At 34.8% G+C, this 20,913-nt stretch overlaps 1 protein-coding gene across 1 annotated transcript in view; it reads left to right on the plus strand.

Moving 5' to 3' along the window:
* Window positions 1-20,913, plus strand: part of PRDM2 (PR/SET domain 2) — a 61,773-nt gene that overhangs the window by 2,560 nt on the left and 38,300 nt on the right. Inside the window, exons 2-5 of the mRNA XM_054291879.1 lie at window positions 5,118-5,189; window positions 12,169-12,286; window positions 12,512-12,615; window positions 15,081-15,233. Coding sequence (XP_054147854.1) covers window positions 5,181-5,189; window positions 12,169-12,286; window positions 12,512-12,615; window positions 15,081-15,233 — 384 coding nt within the window. The 5' untranslated portion in view covers window positions 5,118-5,180. The remainder of the gene's footprint in view (window positions 1-5,117; window positions 5,190-12,168; window positions 12,287-12,511; window positions 12,616-15,080; window positions 15,234-20,913) is intronic.

The following is a 20,913-nucleotide window of genomic DNA, read 5'->3' on the forward strand; positions in this document are numbered from 1 at the left end:
GACTTCTCTTGACTAGTTGCTGTTTAATTAATAAACTTGAGGTTTGTGTTGTGTTGGTGATTTCTTGGCTTATTATCCTGGTTACCTGAGGTGTAGCAGTTTATTTGGGTTTGTGGCAGTAAGCAGAGCCTTTTTTCTTACTGGACAATAGATAATAGATTTTAGTGTTCAGAAAATAAATTTTCTGACCATTTTTTCTCTGCTCTTAGTCAGGCAGCCTTGAGTAGCTGAAAATGTCTTTGCATTAAGTGCCTGTCAATAGAAACAGGATGCCCTATCACAAAATATTCAACTTTTTGAGTTAACATGAACTTTGTTTTTAAATTGGCAAGCTTTATTTCACCTAAAGCACGGAAAATTCATGAGTGAGAGTACTTCAGCATTGAATTGAAAACATGGAGATGTGTTTAACAAATGATCATGTGCTGCAGCTAGGAAGTAAAACAAAGCCAAGAGCTGTGCAGTATCCCAGGCTGAACCCTGGTCATTAGGAAAACAGGCTGGGGAGACTTTCAAGTTGTTCCTGGTGCTCTAATGAACGTGTTTTTACTGGAGCAGTGATGTAATGCATGGCCCATTTTCAGCTTCCAAAATAGGATTGATACTCTCATGCCTGCTCTTTCCTTCCTCTCATTGGAAGCAGCATTCTCTTTCAAAATGCTTTTGGATACTGGGATTTAAAAAAACTCCATATAGAAATTATAAATATGATATTTATATGATAAACCTCCACAGAAATTATAAATATGGCTTATAAAAATACAGAAATTATAAATATGGCTTATAAAACCAGAAGACAGTCTACTTAATAAAACCTAGGAATGCTGACTACTCTGAGTTGGAAAGGGATGATCTGCAATGCTGGTTTTCAATAAAATTACTTGCTTTTGTTTGCAGACTTATTCCTAACAATTTACAGGTTTTCTAAAGGAATATTTAAAATTCTGAAGCATAGATTCAGAAATAATGTCAAAATAATTTTTGCTTTATGGATTTTGTTTTAGAGACCATGGTTTTTCCTTAAATACAAATACCTTGTATATTCTTATATGAATGAAATATAATTTGTTGCCTAAAACAGAGCCTTTCAGAAAAATAATTTTTTCTGTGACTCTAAGATAAGACAATGCAGTAGATCTTTCTCTGCTTGGTTTCTGAGATGTTTTAATGTCTTGAGTAAGTGTGTAGTATTTTTGTGATAATGAGATAAAGCAGTAAGTAGTAGTTTAAAATCAATATGACTTGGCAGTGTTTTCTGAGAATGAATTTTGAAAATTCAGGTTTGAAAACTGAAATTTGAAAATTCAGTTGAGATAGAACCTTTGTTGTTCTTTCCTTACGGCTGTCAGTGAGTGGTTGAAGTTCATTGTGGTAAATCTTATTAATAATATCCAGGTTTTTAACAGGATATTTTATGTTGAGTTTGGATGAAAATACTTGTTACATGTATTTGATGGGGCTGCTGAGTGACTTTTTCAAAGTACTAAAGCAGTTGTTGACTGACTTTAAAACTGATTTAATGGGGCCATCATTGTGCCTTTAATAGAGGCCAGGTTGGTTTCTCAGATGCTTTAATGTCTTGAGTAAGTGTGTAGTATTTTGGTACTCATGAGATAGAGTAAGTAGTATAAAATCAATATGACTTGGCAATGTTTTCTGAGAGTGAATTTGGAAAATTCAGGTTTCTAGTGTGTGTGCTTCACTTTTGGGATAGAACCTTTATTGTTCTGTCAGTGAATGGTTGAAGTTCATTGTGGTATTTTTATAAATACCACATTGTGGTGAATGTTGTTAATAATATCCAGGTCTTTAATAGGTTAGCTTATGTTGCTGTTGAGTTTGGAGGAGAGGTTGGATGAAAATACTTGTATTTGATGGGGCAGGGTTATCTTTTTATACTAAAAACTACATGTATTTATTTACAATAATTTTCTAATACCCATCACTTATGTTTGTCTCTAAACTAATCTCAAAGTTCTGCTATTACAGCAGGAGATGGAGGACAAGAAAAAGGAGAAAGGACACACTTAGATTCTTCTCTCTTGCTTCTTGAACTTCTGTTCTAAAAACTTTAAAATTCTACTTTTTCACATTGTGATAAGTTCACAATCATTCTATTCAGACTTTTGTGGTTGTAACTTTTTGCACAAAGCTGGTAATTGTTTCTGTGGGTTAAAATCAAAGGCTTAGGTGGTCTTGAGAAGCATTTTGTGGCTTGATTGGCCATTGCAGTTCTGTCCAGGCTGGCTCATGGTGCACTTTCCTGAGCTGTGTTATGGTACCTTGAGCACAGAATTTCTTATAATTACCCTTTAAACCCCTTTTACAATATAACAACAAGCTAACAGTACATGCTTAACAATTATCAACTATTTTACTCCAGTTTCCAACCTATTTTTAACACAGTAATGAGAGTAAACACCTTGTTGGTATTCACTGATCCTGCTGGGAGCTGATTTTTATTCATATTTTTATTCATATTTTTATTCATATTTTTATTCATATTTTTATTCATATTTTTATTCATATTTTCTTGAGTTTGTTGGACTTTGTGTACCAAAAGTTAAACCCTGAGTTTACTGTTACAGTTACTTCTGTTCTTACAATGTTTCATTTTAGGTACAAAGAAAACTAGTGGCTGCACACAAGACTCTGTTCAGTATTAATTTTATTTATTTTCCAGTACAATTAATCTTCCTTCCCACATGAATTCACTATTAACAAAATAAGTAATGTGGAAGAGTGAAAAAATACCAAACTGCAGGTATAAAATTTTAATATGAAGTGTATATTTTAAATTAATAGCTTTAAAAACACTTCTAAAAGCTTTTGGTTTGCTACAAATTTAATTTCTCACGTAATTCTGTTTTATGCTCAAGTGGTAATTGGTAATTGAAGGAATATGGAGTAGTAGAATCTGTTAGGAATCTGCAAAAACTGAATTGTATGGAAGTTTAACTACATCAATTTATTAAGATATGTTGTCACCTCCTAAGAAATACCATTGAGAGGTTGGGATACAACCTGTTGTATAAAAGTTGAATAAAATATTTACATATATATATAATATTTATTTATAAAAATACCATTACTTTTATTTCAAAAATTCCTTGTTAAATATTACTTCTTAGCAAAGTATTTTTGAATTAGTATATGAAAAAAAAGAAAATTGTATTTTTACTCCTTAAACAAAACAAAATAAGAATTTTCAATTTTTTCCAGTAACTTGTTTAATAACTGGGCTAAGAAAATTCAGCTTAGAGGAAATTTTTAGCTTGACTTTTAGGACTTTCCTTTAACTCTGCAGCCCATCACTTTATTGCTATTTACTTGTCTCAGATTCTGCACGTTTAGTGTGGATAGTGATGGTGTTCAGTGTTTGCTTCTGTATGAAAGGGCTTTAAATCCTTATTGTCTGTGTATATCTGGAATTTTGGGCTGGAAATAGTGTCAGAGGACTTTCCTGGACTCTTTTCCAGATTTGTGGTCAGAAGTGTTCATGAGGACAGCAATGATCTTTGGTGAGAGGGAGGAGAAAAGATAGAAATAGGCAGGGAAACAGCGACAACAAAATTCATACCACAGCCTGGTGATCCTCAGGCTCTGCTCCTGTGTCCATAAGAGCTTCTGGCTTTTCTTAACTCTGTCAGTAATTGTATAAAAAATTGGTATATAAAAAACTAGGCATTTGATACTAAAGGTAAGTTTGGTTTCATACCAGGAAATTACTTCACACTTTTTCTGCTACACAAATTATTTCATTTATAAAATGAAGTTGCATGGGTTTTATCCATGCATTTTTATCTCATTTATCCCAATGAGCATTGCTGAGTTTTCCCTGATGTTCAGGCCTCAGTTTAAGTACAGATGTTTATGCAGACTCCAATTCTGAAATAAGTTAGAAGTCTGTAATAATGCATTCCAAATGGAATGCTGTTCTTTGCATGTGTACAAGCTGCTCTGATGGAGCTCCTTATCCATTACTGGCAAACTTGAAATCCCTCAGAATCAGTTGCAAAACTGGAGCTGAAATACAGATATTGCAGCTCTTTGTAGTATGAAAACACCAGGACCAAAGGAGTTAATCCTAGAAGAGGTGTCTACAGCAGAAATATAATTTTCAAGGATGTTTTTCCTTTTCTTACAGATTTTTTAAGCAGTGTAACGTTTGAATGATGCTTGGCACTGTTGGCACTTTTGTACAGCATTAAAAATTCTTTCAGTGCAAAGATAGATGGATTATGTGAAATCTATTTGGAGTAGATTTTGCTTGAATTTATATTAAATTAAATGTTAGTACTTATGCAGAGTACTTTAGTAAAAAATACAGTTGATCATTGTTATAGTAGCAGAACTAAAGACAGGGAAGAAATAAAGTGCTTTAAGTTTTAACTTTCAAAAATGGGGGATGGTAATTTATTGAAAATTCTGTATGACAATGGATCTAAAAGTGTTTTGGGTCTGATTTGCAAAAAAGTTGTTTTGTGTACATTAACAAAGAAAGGAAGTGAGTTGATCTCAACCCTTAGATATGGCATCATTCTGATTTAGTTTTCCCTCAAGTTGTGAATTTCCAAACTTGATGCCTACTTGAACTAGAGATTTTTGTCAGATGCCTTTTGAAATCTCTAAAAAGGAATTCAAAATTCATTCATGTAATAAAATTCCTCAATACAGCTCAATTTAAGGAATATTTTCCTGTTTCTAATATAGAAGAGTAGAGACTCTGCATGGCATTTTTTAAATTTGAAAAACATGTAAGTCTTCCATAATGCTTTGATATAAAATTCTAAAGAAATCTGATGTCTAAAGTTCTTTAAAATACTCAATCTTGAGCAAAGTAACTTAGTTTAAAAAACAAATGGAACAATCTTACCTGAGCATATCCGTTACATCATCATTTAAAGTAGGAAAAAGATTAATGCTAGATAATCTTGAGATTATTCAGACACATTTGAGCTGTAATAACAAAACTGCAGCTTGGAGCAATTTTTTCTAAAGCAAAATGCTCTTTTTCTTCAGACAATTTAGGAAGAGAAACCACAGCTCTGTGTACTTTCAGTTCAATGTGAATTTGTACATGGGCACATGTTACAATTGTTTGTTTTTCTTTTTAGGGTTCATGTAATCAAAGGAGTTTTTGTTGTGTGTATCTTTTCAGAACACAACAGGAATTCAAAATGAATCAGGTGAGTAGACATGTAAGACTTTATCAAAATACTTAGAACAGTTAATTATTAATAAGAAAAGTAAATCATCCACTAAAAATGGTCTTTAAAATCTTCAGTCTCATTAAATTTCATCATTATCCATTCTGCAGTGTGTATGCTTGTGAGATGTCTGTTATTTCATGGATTTGAGGTTTTTGTGAATTCCCTTTAGCAGTGTGTAAGTTACTACTCCTGGCACCTCTTCTCATAACTCTGCTCCAGAAAATTCTATTTCCTCCTGAACCTGCACGTAATAATTCAGTTCCTTATAAAAGTTGAAAAATTGAAGGCTTCCATTTTTAAAAATCCTTTTATATTCACAATCCTTTTTCAAATATGCAGTAAACAATCTGCCACAAATTGATTGATTGGGAAATGTCAGACTTTTCTGGATCTGAAGTGTTTCTCCTGGAAGCAAGTGGAAATATTGGGAAAGCACATTTCCTTTGTGGAGCAGCCCTTTGCTGTGGGGAGTCACGAGTGCCCTGACTGGAGGGGGATGTTCTAACCAGCACCAACTGTGCAGCATTTTATTCTGCATTTGTTTATCCCAACAGGAATTGTCCATCAGTTTGTCTCACACACATTTGTGTTGCTTACTTACAGAAAAAATACATGTTAATTCAAATTTTTCTCACAAATCCTCCTCCCTCTGACTGATCTCACTGGTATTATTCCATAGGATATCACACTGCAGGAAAGCCATTTTTACTTTGCTGAAAAAGTCAGCCATGAACTTTATCAGTCAGAAACAACCACAGTACAAAATGTATAAAATGCTTTGTGTACTTCAATGCCTGTGGCTAATGTGTGCTTTTATTATCCTTATTTGATCAGCAGCAGACTGAGTGCAGTTAGCATTTGTTAAGTATTTTATCTGTGAAGTCATAGAGGTATATCATAAATAATTACAGCATGGAATGGGTTGGTGAGATGTTTCCTGTTGCTTTTTTTCCTCTGATTTAAAGTAAAAAGTAACAATTGTATATGCAAAATATATACCTTTTAATATAATGTATATACAGAATAATTACCTTTTTAATATATACAAAATTGTACCTATTAAAAAGGTAAAAATCAAACTATAATCTCTATCAGTGTTGAAACATGTATTGTGAAAAAACATAATTGTATTATCTATAGACAAATATGAATTATATATATAAAATAGAAATATATATAATATAAATATAAATTAGAAATAAAATAAAATACAAATATGAATTATATATATAAAAATAGAAATATATATAAAATAAATATAAAATAAAAATAAAATAAAAATATGACTTATATATAAAATAGAAATAAAATAAAATGCAAATATGAATTATATATATAAAATAGAAATATATATAATATAAATATAAATTAGAAATAAAATAAAATACAAATATGAATTATATATATAAAAATAGAAATATATATAAAATAAATATAGAATAGAAATAAAATAAAATAAAAATATGAGTTATGTATATAAAATAGAAATATATACAATAGAAATATAAAATAGAAATAAAATAAAATGCAAATATGAATTATATATATAAAATAGAAATATATATAAAATATAAATACAGAATAGACATAAAATAAAATACAAAGATGAATTATATATATAAAAATAGAAATATAAATAAAATAGAAATAAAATAAAAATATGACTTATATATATAAAATAGAAATATATATAATATAAATATAAAATAGAAATAAAATAAAAATATGAATTATATATAAAAATAGAAGTATATATATTATATAAATATAGAATAGAAATAAAATAAAATACAAATATGAATTATATATAAAAATATTTGTATTAGCACACTTTTAAGCATTAATAGTCTGTTTTGGGGAGCAGGGTTAACTGCTGCTACAAAATTTATATTGAAAATTGAAATTTTTTCACCTGTAAGGTTTATTTTGGTGCATGGCATGAAGCCAGCAGCCCATTGCTCTGTCTGCTTAAGGAATAATCCTGCCTTGTTAGTCATGCCAATGAGCTTTGGGTTGTGCTGAAACTCTGAGAGCTGCAGATCCTGATCTGTAATTGTTACTATTGCCTGCTTCCCTCCCATGTGTGTGTCCATGTCCCCTCGTGTCCTGTCTGTTGTTCTGTCCTACACCCTGATTTGTTTCTGGAATTAAATCAGATTCCTGTGCTGTATCAAAAGTCCTCATCTGATCTCATTTATGCTGTGCTGTGTCATTTTACAATTACAGGCTGAGATTGCCCTTCCTCAGGGGGTTCTTACAACAGCTCAGGGTCCTCCTTGGGGTTTCTGCCTTTCACCTTTGCTTTCCAGAGCACATGGAGCCCACATGGCTTGAATTGTTGGCTGACTGTTCATATTAAATGTATTTAGCATCACCTGTGTGGTGTTTTTTCTTGCAGTGCCCTTGTCATTTCATTCACTGTTGGCAAATTGTAGTGCCAGGTCTGTATAAGAAATGTTTTTTCCTGATGCCAAACATCTTTCAAGTGGCTCATTCTCATATTTCTTTCATTCTGCTTGTCTCTGCTTTTGGTGTGACTTTGATGACCATGAAACTAACTGGGCTGGTGTTGATTTGGTTTATATGAAAAATCTGTTAGTTTTGTGGTTTATCCCACAGAAATCTTGAAGTGATGAAGGAAAACCTTTTCTTAAATTCTTTGATATGGCCTTCTTGTTGTAAGGAGATGAAGGATTAAAAAACCCCATCTGTTGTTGGAGTTCATGTTTTTGGGTTTCTTGGAAGATTGCTGTCTCAGGATAGGCAGTCCTCTTTTGAAAGGATTTTTAATATGTAAATTAGTTCATCAGAATAGCTGAATAATTTATTTTAAAAACCCCAAGCAAACATGGGGTTTGATTGGTAGCATTATCTCAGACTGCAGTAAGACACAGTAGGAGGAATTTGGGTTCTGCTGGGAAAACAGCACAGGCAGTGACTTAAAAAGTCCTGAGGAATGCAAAGGACATCTGCACTTGTTCTGAAACTTCCTCCCCTCATTCCTTCTGAATTTTTCAATGATTTTTTCAAATATTTCCAATACATCTCAAATTTTCAAGCACATGAATTGTGTGAAATTGTGGCAAGGAGGTGTTGCCAGGTAAGGTAGAGACCTGTCTGCTTTCCTGTGCTGGCTGGCACAGCTACCCTTCCTCAAATACCTCTTTTAACTTCTCTGCCATCCCTTCCCTCCTTCTCTCCCTCCCTCTTCAATGACATCCTTTCCTTTATCTTCTCATTTATCCTAATCCTGTTTCCACCCTGCCATGGCACTCGCTGGCTGCCATTCATGACACTGTTCAGGATTCTTTCCTTTTCACTCTGATCTTTTATCACCTGTAAGTATCTTGTTGCAGGTGATAAAAGATTAGAGTGAAATTTTTCTACTCTGTTTAAATACTGTTTGTATCATTATAGACTAATCTGTGGCTGGTCCATGAGCACAATGGTACTGAAAGTGGTGTGAAAATTTGCTTAATGTGTTAAAAAGTACTGTCAGAGTGTCTGGACTCTGGGTTTGATGCAAACAGGAAAAGTTTGTTTCAGTTAAGGCACCACTTCAGCCCTGAGATGATCCTTTGGCATTGTCCTAATGATTTAAATGCTAGAATGTAATTTTCTGATGAACTTCAGAGTAAGAAACTTAAAAGTGAAATAAGCTTCAGGTGTTTTTTTATTAAAAAAATGCAGCCTTGGAAGGAGTGGAAAATACTGTGTTAGGGCTTCAGATGAATGCAAAAGTTGGTTATAGGACATGCACTACCCTTATCAAGGGGTGAATTTGTAAACAGAAAAATAAATTTAAATGTGGTTGTGAAGTCTTGGTAGAAAAGTGATTGAAATGCAGTATTTCTTTTTGGTAGACATACATTGCTTGGGGACAAGTTGTGATCTGGAAGAAGTTTCAAGTAGCTATATCTAAATTGCAAATAAAAAGAGATTTGACTGAACGAAATTGTTTATTTTACTGTTTAGAATTTGATTGCTTATTACAATTCGTTTGAGGTGTGAAGTATATTGTTGTGCAAAGGCCATAGCCAGTTTTCTGGCACTTGTGAAATCCATTAATGTGAGAAGTGTTGGATGAGTCTGAGTGTTGTGTTCTCTGAATGTCCTGCTAATCTCCGATTTATGCAGGTAGATGCACAATAAAATTCTGATTGTATACTGCTCCATACAAATACACCTCTTAAATGGTAGAGCAGTTCAGGGATATTTGCAGTTAAAATGTGTGACTATTAAGGAATATACCAGTAAATCAAAGATTTCTCACAGTGCTGTACACTTCTGTCTGAATCAGTGGAGTCTGTTATGATAAGTTAAAATTTATTTCAGGGTTGAGATTTGAGATTTTGAACTGCTCATCAAAACACCAAAACCAACACTCTGCAAAGAAACCAAGCCCCCAAATGAAACCTAGCCAAAAATCCATCCTGCTTTTAGCTTGAAACTGGGAGTGCATCATTCTGAGAGCTGTCAGCCCCCCTTTTCTATTTCTGTATATAACTTGTTAGAAACCACTGGGAAAAATAGTTTTGTTTCTCCCCTGATGAAATCCTGGGGTAATGTTCTGGGAAGATTTTTAGGTTTCTTTGATATGAATGTTTCTTTTTCAGCTGAGACATGGCTCCTTGCATATCAGTTCAAGGCAAACAGATGTCTGAAATCAGGCTGCTTTCATCAGGATTTTTCCTTTTGGGTTGTTAGAAGAGCAAAATAAAGCTTTGCTCTGCTTTGAATAGACTTCAGCTATTCTAACTATGGAAGAAGTATTTATCCCTGGTGTCTCCACTCTTGGATGGGAAGGGATTTCTGGCATTCTCTCCCTTCCATGGGTTCCAATTTGGGGGTCTTTCTCCCCTCCAAATAGCTCTCTGTGCAGCTGTTAAGGTTTATGAGGGCAGCACTAGAATAACCTTGCTCTGACTCCACTTTTATAATTTTCCTCATTGTTGCAATTAAAACTGGCAGAAGATTTGTTCTTTTAACTCCACTCAGCAAATTGGGTCCTCAAATGCAGTGAAAATTATTGCCATAGCAGCACCCTGACAAAGACTGGGTGTTGAGGAGAAAGGGCTGAGAACTTTATTTGTTTTGCTTTAGAGAGAAAAAAATGAAATTTGATAGCATATTGAGAAGCATTTTAAAATATATTTCCAGAACCTTTCAATGTATTTCAAAAGTACTCTTGAATACTACTCAGTATTTTATTCAGCATGTGAAAATTCCTATTGTATCTCTGCTTTATGGTTATAGGTAAAAGCCAGAATAATTTCCATAAAATTTTAAGTTTATTTGGAAAAATTTCTCAATTTATTCTCTTCCTAAAAATGGGTTCAGAGATCAAGTATAACATCTTTAATATTAGAGTTGTTCCTGCTATTGCCAGCAGTGTTTGTTCCTGACCAGAATTATTAGAGTTCCATTTCAGAGGGCAGGGAGTTGTTTTAGGGCATGTGGTTCAATAAAGGCTTAAATTTCACCATGCACAGTTCATTTGGAATGTGGACAGATTTTATAGGAAACTTTGCATTCTTGTAACTTTGAAATTCTGGTAATTTCTACAGAAGTATTGTTTTGTTATTTCTTAGTGGGTAACAGGGAGCAGGTTGTTTTATGATGAGTGTGAGTAGTAATAGTGTGGATAAAATTATAAGAATAATATTGAACCTTGCAGGCTCCATAAAATGGAACTAATCACTTACTGGAGAGTAAATAATTTATTAGCTCTATATTGCCTATCAAACTTTAATATAAAAAATCTTTTAAAACTTCTTGTATTAATTATAAGCTGCTGGCTCAAGTTCTGACATGTTACTTGATGTAGGAAGTATGAGTAACATTTATGATACTGAAATAATTACTATTATTTGCTTTTAAAGCTGCTTTTAGGTTAATTTCTAGGTTGCAGAGCAGTAAACTTGACATGCAGATGGTTCAGTCACCAAGAACTGCAGTGACAGGAGAAGGGGAATGGGTTCATGCAGACAGGGAGTGGGTTTGGTTTGGCTGTGAGGGTGCTGAGCTCCAGAGAAGCTGTGGAGATCCCATCCCTGGAGGTGCCCAGGTTGGACACTGGGGCTTGGAGCAGCCTGGGACAGTGGAAGGTGTCCCTGTCCATGGCAGGGGTGGCACTGGCTGACCTCCAGAGATGGGATGTCCCCATTCCAAGGAGGAATCTCCACCACACTGCAAGAAGGGATGTGTCAAAGACCCTGTTCACAAGTGGAGCTCAGCTTTTCTAGGATGAAAAAAGTGCTGGGCTGTCAGAGAGGTGTCCCCAGGCAGCTTTGGGCAGGTTAGCAGTGCAGTATCCCTTGTCTGTACCTTTGTGGGGTGTTTTGTCAGCTCTGCCACATCTCCTCACCCTTAAAGGGATGTTGAACTTTTAGGATTGATGATTCTGCCTGGGTTTAGGATTATTCAACACCCAAAGCAGCGTGACCCCATCCCCTCCATTCAGCCCTGAGAGCTTTGCAGGTAGGGCATTGCGTTACCCTGTTCCAGGCAGAACATCCTGCTGCTGTGGTGAGTGGGGGGTGTATCCCCAGTGCAGGTTCTGGAGTGGTTAATTTACTGCAACACACTCACTTCAATCAGCAGAGCCAGTGACTTTTCAGATTTTTTACTGTGTGTGCTTCTTGGAACTTTGAGTTTGGTTTTCTCCTAAAGTTACTTTTCAGTCTTTCTCACAAGTGGCACTTTGTCACATAAGGCAAGATGAGAAAATATATTAGATTGGTTTTAGGGGACTGATTAGGTTGAGTATGCCTGGAAGTCATACTTTAAAAAAGGGAAGTAATTTCATGTATATTAGCAATCATTTATCCTCAGTATGGTGAATTTGGAAAATTTACTTTCATTGCAAGTCAGAAGGTTTTGAAGTTCATGTGGGTTGATCACCTGCTGTGTAGCTGTTCTGCCTGTTAATGGTGGTTGCCTTTTTGACTTGTAGAACACAAGTGACTCCCCTGTTGCTGTGGAGACCTTGGATGATGTTCCTGAGCACGTGCTCAGGGGCCTTCCTGAGGATGTGAGGCTCTTCCCATCTGCTGTTGACAAGACTCGGCTTGGTGAGTGCTGCAGCTGTGAGAAGAGAATGAAGATTTTCAGTGACTCACATAAATTTGAGTTGCTGTGAAAGCCTGGTGCCCTCCTGTGCTGGGTAGAGATGATGTCTGGTGTATTTGAGTGGACAGCTCCCCAGTCCAAGATAGACACACATAATAATCTTAAAAATATGAATTTTGAGTAGATTTGCTTAGATTAATTTTAACTCCTGTTACTTGTCTCCTCAGGTGTCTGGGCAACAAAGTCAATTTTGAAAGGCAAGAAGTTTGGACCATTTGTTGGTGACAAGAAAAAAAGATCTCAAGTTAAGAGCAATGTGTACATGTGGGAGGTAAGAAACAGCTTGTAAATGGAAAAATGTGTTTGTCACCAGGTCAATATTTTTTATTTAGCTTTTAATTTTCCAGATATTTTAGAAATAAACTTGATATAAGGTAATTGCCATCTGTCACTGCCATTACTAATGGTTATTTATAGACACTTGGATAGAACCAACTATTCTGAATTACAAAGCTTTATAAACCATTGGCATTGTTTGAAATTGCTGGATTTCTTACATGCTGTGTGTGGATCACAGTTGCCCTTAAGAGTTTGTTGCTGATCTTTTCTTTGTTGGCTTCAACCCTGAGTGCAGCTGAGCGCTGTCAACTGCTTATGAAATCAGGGAAATTAGGAGGATGTGGAATCTCTTAAGGAAGCCACATCACTCCTCATTTAGCTCTTTGAAGACCAGCTTTTGGAGTTTTTGTAAGAGTTCTCAAGTGTTGCAGTGTTTCTTGTGCTGGGCTTGCCTTGAAGCAAGTGCTGTCTGGGCAGCTGAACAGCTCTGGAAGCTGCACTGTAAAATATATGTAAATGATTATATTTCAAAATATAAATGCCATAATCTGGAGCTGAATCCCTTTTACAGTCTCTTTAAGGCAGTTCATAACCACTTCCAAAGATTCTTCAGTCTTTCTGAAGACAAACACAGGACATGGTTTTAGCAAAGTGAATAGTCAAGGAGGGGAGGGGTGGAAGAACTGTGGCATAGAATGTTCTGGAACATGGATTTTTAGGCTGAAGACACTGATAATGGTCATCCATCCTTCTGTCTGCAAAAATGGAATTCCCTGAAACACTAAAAGTATACACAGAGCTTAGAGTTAACCTCTATCAGAGGAATTGATCTAGAACATTCCCATAAATGCAAATTACCCTTTAAAAAGGCAATGCAATTTTCAAGTATAATGTTTGTTGTACTGAGCTCATGCTATCACAAACTCCACTGCAGAAGGTATCTCCAGTTTTGATCTGTTACAGGAACATTTGCTGAGATGAAATCAGTCAAGTAAATTATTGACTCAATAATTGTGTTTCTCAATTGTGTTTCTCAGTGCTGGATGCTGAATGTTCATGGTGGATATTTTTACAATTTGTTTTTACAATGCAGGGGATAATGAAAACCCTTGTTAGATTCCAGATTAATTGTGTGTTGTTTTAATAGAGATTTTAGAGTTAGAAAAAGGCAGCTAAAATGAGACTGCAACAGTTGGTCTCATGTGCTGATACCTGAAACCAGTCCAGAACCTCAACTGTTAGAAAATATGGTTTGTAGAAGGATGGTGATGAGTAGGAGTAGCTCAGACACTCAGCTTGAGGAACAACCTTTTCCACAAGAGTTCCATTTGCTTCTTTAGTCAAATTAATCTGAATTTAAAAATAAGGCTTCAAAAACTGGCATCTCCAGTCAATTTTAATGGTTTTGAACTGTCATACCAGAGGCTCACTGTGAAAAATACAAGTTGTGTGTGTCAGTATTCCTCTGTGTCTGAGGAGAGAACATATTTTCCTTTTCTACTGGTGAAAAGCCACAGTTGGGAAAGTGAGAACAAGTGTCTGAAAGGGAGGGAAATGCTGTTCAGAATGACTGGCACAGCTGTGCTGAGTGGGTTTTATTGTAGTACAGGAATCACTTCAAGACAGTGTTATGAAGAGGAGTTGGAGCTATTTTCCTTCTCACAGTGCACAAGGCCTTTAAACAATGTTCTCTAAGTGAGACTGTAATGTTCTGTAAATTAGAAAAGCAAAAAAGTATTTTGGTTTATGGAAAACCCATAATAATATAAAAACACAGTACTGTTATACATACATATATATATAAAAGTAATCAGTAACTACATTTAGACATATTTTCCATATCTGTTTAGCTCTCCCGCAGTATTGGAAAGTAATTGTAAATATTGCATATGTAATTTTTAGTATAAAAAGATAACACTGCCCAGGGGCAGGCAGAGTGCCTCTGACTGTCCTGCTGGATGGACCTCGGCTGGGCAGGAGAAAGTATTTTATAAATAAGATACAATAAACAACTTTGAGACCGAGAAATGAAGAGCTCTGACTCCTTCTTCGACTGCCAGACTGGAAAAAGAGACTTTGTGACACATCTGGGGGCCACTGTGACCAACTAGAGATCCTGAGAGTTGCCTTTATATATACATTCGCTTAACAGACACATTCACTGCCCATTGGTCATAAGAAAGAAGCAAAGGTGAACAAGGAGCCAGATCATTCTGTGGGCTAGCTAGAGTCTGTATCTTTTAATTTTCTCTCTTCCATCACATTGTCATGGGGACAGCCTTGGTGTCCTCACATTGTCACAGGGCCAGCCTTGCTGTCCTCCTCAAGAGAGATACGGGGCTTTCCTTATCTTCAAGAACAGCACAAAATGCCTTCCCTACACCTGAGGGGGAAGGATTCAGAGATCCCACATTTCAGTGCTGTGGTGTGAGCAGATGTCCCTGTGCCTTCCCACAGGTGTATTACCCCAACCTGGGCTGGATGTGTGTGGATGCCACCGACCCAGAGAAGGGCAACTGGCTGCGCTACATCAACTGGGCGCGCTCGGGGAAGGAGCAGAACCTGTTCCCCCTGGAGATCAACAGGACCATTTACTACAAGAGCTTGAAGGTACCACTGCCTGAGCAGCTCTGCTTTGTTTGGTGTCTTTTATTAATAATACTTTTTATTCTGCTTCATTAAAAAACTTTTGCTTACTATTTTTTAATATATGTGTGTATATATATATATATATATATATATATATATATACATACATATATATATACACATATATATACACACTATTATATATGCTATTATATTATTATATATACTATTATATATATAATATTCTATATTATATATACATTATATGTATTATATATTCTATATTCTATATTCTATATATTATATATAACATGACATAACATAATCTATCATAACATAACATAACATGATATGGTATGATATAATATAATATAATATGGTATGACATAGCGTAACATAACATAGCATAACATAACATAGCATAACATAACATAGCATAACATAACATAGCATAAATTATATAAAATATATAAATATATAAATATATAATGTATATAATATACATTATATGTATAATATATATGATATATATAATATATCATATATTATATATAAAAATCTATATTATATATTTATATTAAAGAGTTTAAAACATTTTTTATATATACTATATAAAAAATATATCGTATATAAAATATGCATAATATATCATTTATATTAAATATATAAATTTATAATATATCTATAAATAATATAAATATATACAAATATATATATATTATATGTATATTTGTATTAAACAGAGTTTGAAACGTTTTATGGAACATATTTAAAACACTGCAAATGCTACACATCATTGGTATAAATCCTTATCTGTCAATACATTTGACATTATTAAATTCTTATCTGCCAATACATTTGACATCAGATTTACTGTTAAACTACTGGATGTTTCAACACTAAGTCTGTCTTATTGAGTAATGATTTGCTGTAGCACCAAATTTGATACATACTAGAGCAATAAACTACACAGTATATAAAATATTTTTGTGTTTTTGTAGATAGCAACTCCTGCTGAGGATGTTTTTGCAGGAATCAGTTATTTTTATGGTCTGTGCATCATTTGACAAAGTTTGGCTGTCAAGACACTTCTGCGGGTAGCTCCATGAAACCATTTCTCATGGTTTTATACCATTTTGCTTTTGTTCAGAGAGTGAGGGGAAGGCAGGGAAAGGGCATAATTCCTGGAGCATTTTATCTCCCAAATCAAGAAAAACGTGGTTTAACTATAATGGTGGAGCATGTTAAGAATATTGTAGCTCAAAAGTATTTCTTGAATCCCTGATCAAGACCTGCTAGCAGTGAGTGTGTGTAGCTGGACTTAGTTTTTATTTAAAATACTTCTGGCTGTTCTAAACATTTTCTGAACTTTGTATTCAAGTAAAGGTTCACTATTGCCAGCCAGACTGGTGGCTTCTCTGCAGTGTTATTCACAGAGACAGGCTCCAAATATGACCCTGTAGCCAGCCTTGATTTCTCCAGACACTTTATCTTGGATTTCTTCTCCCTTTGCCCCTATTCCCACTAGCTCATTAGTGTAGGTGTGTCTTTGGAGTCACTCTGGCATTTTAAATTTCTGCAAATGTTTCAGTCCTGGCAGAGACAAGCATTCACATATTTAAAATTTGTTTATTTGATGGATGATAGTGCACTTCAGAAAATAACTGTACTGCTAAAAGAGGCTGAGCACTGCTGACAGAATAACAAATACCTTGTCTCAGCACTGGAATATCCTTTTGTTCCTTTGACTGTTGTCTCTTGCAACTTGATGAGTTTTATCCCAGTCACACCTTACTGCTAACTGAGACAAAGGAAGGCACATAATAAAGAACATTTTAAATGTCCTTATCTTTTGCATATAATGTTAGTATCTCTACACTGCCATTTCAAACCTGCTGGAAATTTACCAACCCAGACATGAACACATGGTTCTTTCCTGATCTTTATCATAATTCATAAATTTAGGGGAGTTCCACTTGCTGACAAATAAACAGCACAGGTTTTATTTACCCCCAAAGGAGAATTCAAGTGGCTTGTGTGTAATTTTGTTCTGCTTTACCTTGAAGCATTGAAAGTAACGTCATGGGGTCTTATTTTTCCTGAGGTTTCCTTTACAGAATCACAAGGTTGGAAGATCATCAAGTCCAACCCAGCCCCAACATCTCAACTAAACTCTGGCACCCAATGCCACATCCAGGCTTTGTTAAACACCCCCAGGGATGGTGACTCCACCATCTCCTCAGGCAGATAATTCTAGAACTTTATCAGTTCTTTATTTAGCATTTTGTAGGTTTTTAATTTGTAAATTAAACAGGATGATTTCCAGGCCTCATTGCTGAAATAACAAAGTCCAAATTTGCTTGGTGCAGAACCTCAGAACTGTAGAGCTTTAACCTCCCAGTTCCCTGCTCTCAATGAATAGTCATGGAATAGAACTTGTGATTGAGCACAAGCAAATGTTTTTCTCTTCCATCTTCATCTTTGCTGAAGGGCTGAGGGTGTTTTTGAGCTGCTTTGCATCTGCTTTCCCCAGGATTGCTGGGTGAGAGCTGTGAGGGAGCAGCTTAAACTCGTGATGCAGCTTCAGCTCTTCCTGCCCCTGCTCATGGGAGGAGCTCTCTCTGTGGTGCTGTTCTGCAAAAATTCCAGCTCTAAAAGTTCTAGAAAAAGTAAAATACAGTGAAAACTCAGTTTCAAAAAGTCTTCTGAAGAAGCTTGGCTATGAAACTGTCCCTGATTAAAATGAAATTCATTTGCTTGTGGAAGATTGTTTTGCCCAACAGGTTTACAACACCTCAAGATCCTCCCTGTTACATGGGAGAGAGCAACAAAATGCAGGGTTATAGAGTGTGAAATTCACTCAGGTAAATGTCAGACTGCTCACTTGGGTTATGTTTGGTGAGATGAGGCCACACCCAGGTGCAGAAGCACAACATCACAGCAAAATGCTCTCTGTGTGGTGAAAAATAGAAACTCTGATGAGGTTGGGCAGACAAATGCCTGTCTCAGTCTGTACAAGGCACATTAGAGTGCTTGAACGTGCACAATTAATTGTGCTAAAACCTCTAAGGTTACTTGGGTTAGGTTAATAACTTGTTGGGATATTACTCTTGAAAATAACAAATTTTGGACTTACTGTAAAGGAAATACTCGGATTAAGGACAGTTAAATGTTGCTGTTAAAACAAAAAGCACAAAAAAGTGTGTGGGGATTATTAACCTAATGACCCTGCCCAAAATTCATTAAAAAACTTTTTTCTTACTATTTTTATATATATATATATATATATATATATATATATATATATACACACACATATATATACACACTATTATATATGCTATTATATATACTATTATATATATATTATATATACATTATATGTATTATATATCTTATATTATATAATATATATATAATATAATATAATATGGTATAATATGGTATAATATGGTATAACATAATATGGTATAATATAATATAACATAACATAGTATAACATAACATAACATAAATTATGTTAAATATATAAATATATAATGTATATAATATATATGATATGTATAATATATATTATATATATAATATATAATATAACAAATTTTGGACTTACTATAAAGGAAATACTCGGATTAAGGACATTTAAATGTAGCAGTTAAAACAAAAAGCACAAAAAAGTGTGTGGAGATTATTAACCTAATCAATCTTCCCAAAATTCATCCCTTTTTAGCCAGGCTGTCCCAGTGTGACACTGCTGCACCAACGGTCTGTAGGGAATAGTTTGGAGGAGGTTGGGCTGTGGAGTTGTCACAAGGAGGAAAAGTGGTGGCACAAGTGGCACTTGCTTAGTGCAGTCCTGCTCTATGAGGGAACAGCTTTAATTCTCTGATTTTGAAGCTGCTGCATCTCATTTTAGAAGTACAAGGTTACAGGGCTTAATTGAGATTCTAGAGCAGTCACAATGAAACTAAATTCATCAAGTTCAACCTTAGCTCCAGCCATGCAGCCAACAAATTACTGTTCATTACCACCCTGTGTTTGCATTGCCTGAAACCCCATCCAGATCTTTGTGTTTTTTTAGATGATAAAGGGTTTTTTGCATCAGACAGCCCTGCTGCTCACCAGCTCCAAGGCCATGCAAATAATTTTGCCTCTATTTATCCTATCAGGCCTCTGGAACTGAAGGAAGCCAAGCCATAGGTTTTACTTATAACTTACTCTTCCCTTGCTTGTTGGGATCTTGCAGCTCTTGTTGTTCCAGTGTCTGGGGGTATGATGATAATTATCACCTCTATCATGTGCTGTGAGACCCACTAAAAATGGGCTGTTGAAGAAAGAAATCCTCATTTTCTTCTTGCTACAAAATTCCCCTTTGGCTTCAGACTGGAAATAATAATCTGAGGACAACCTTGGCTCTGATGTAATGACTGAAAACAGGATCTCCACCAGCCTCATGTTCATTAACCCTGAAAAGGGAGAATTGAAGTTAAATTTTTCTTGGTTTTGGGTAAAATACTTCAGGAGATGGAGAAATAATGAGGAAGATTTAAAAAGTAAATTAAAATCTTCAATCTGCCACCTTGGGGACTTACTAGTTTGAGTCTGATATTTTAAGAAGTGTGGGAAATGAACTGATCAATAAAGTTTCTTTTGTTGGCAGTGTTGGGAGTATGAGTAGCATTTGCAGTGATGCCCATTTGACTGATTTAGTCTGTGATTTTTTAAAAATTTGATTAAAAAGAATAGAAATAATTTGGAATGGCAAGCAAAGCTTTGATTTTTGTGGTGAAGTGGATTTATTAAACATGTTGTAATTATCTGTATTCCCATTAACCCACTGTGACAGTCTTTTCCTGGATCTTTAGAATTTGTCCCAGCTGTAGTGGCTGAGTGAGCAGTAAATTATTATTATATTATAATTAATTAATGTTATTTAAAGCTTTGTATAAGGTGGGTATGTTTGTCCCAACATGACTGCTCTCTGGAAAGAATTAGCAGTGTATGTATATATATATATTTTTTAAACAATATATTTTTTTCTTTTTTTTAAACAATATATTTATATATAATATTCAGAACAGTGAGCACTAGGATTTAAATCAGTGTCACTATTTGAGGCAAAACCACAATTTGGGACATTACAGCTGGAAAGTTCATGCTAAAAATAATAATAATAATAACAACAACTTTGTATGAATTATTAATACAAAGACTATATTAATAATTAACTATAGTAATATTAACTAAAACTGTATTGATATTACCTCTGTATTGTCAGGAACTGTAGTTGGGCCAAAGATCAATGGATACAAATAGAAAGAGGGGAAATTTGGGTTTGATGATTTTTGGGTTTTTTTCTGATTTTGACTTTTTTTTATGATTTTTTTCCTAGTCTTTTATTTTTTGCCATTTTTAGGGCTTATCTTGTATTTTGGTATTTCTCTGATCTTTGGTCTTGTCACGTTTCAGAAGTTTTTCTATGTTTTCCTGTGAATTTTTTGAGTGATTTTTCTTGACATTATTTTGTGTCTTGGGGGTTGTGTGTGTGTTTTAGTCTGCAAGGAAATTGTGGGGTTGTTTTTGGGGTGGTTTTGGGGTTGTTTTTGGGGTGTTTCAGTGCTGTTCTGTGTGTGCGTGTTACAGTACATGATGGGGTTTTGGGGGTGGTTTTGGGGTTGTTTTGGAGATGGTTTTGGGTGTT

The sequence above is a fragment of the Melozone crissalis genome, unplaced genomic scaffold, assembly GCF_028551555.1.
Source record: "Melozone crissalis strain CALT ecotype California unplaced genomic scaffold, PUWL_Pcris_2 ptg000107l_1, whole genome shotgun sequence".
NCBI classification, from domain to species: Eukaryota; Metazoa; Chordata; class Aves; order Passeriformes; family Passerellidae; genus Melozone; species Melozone crissalis.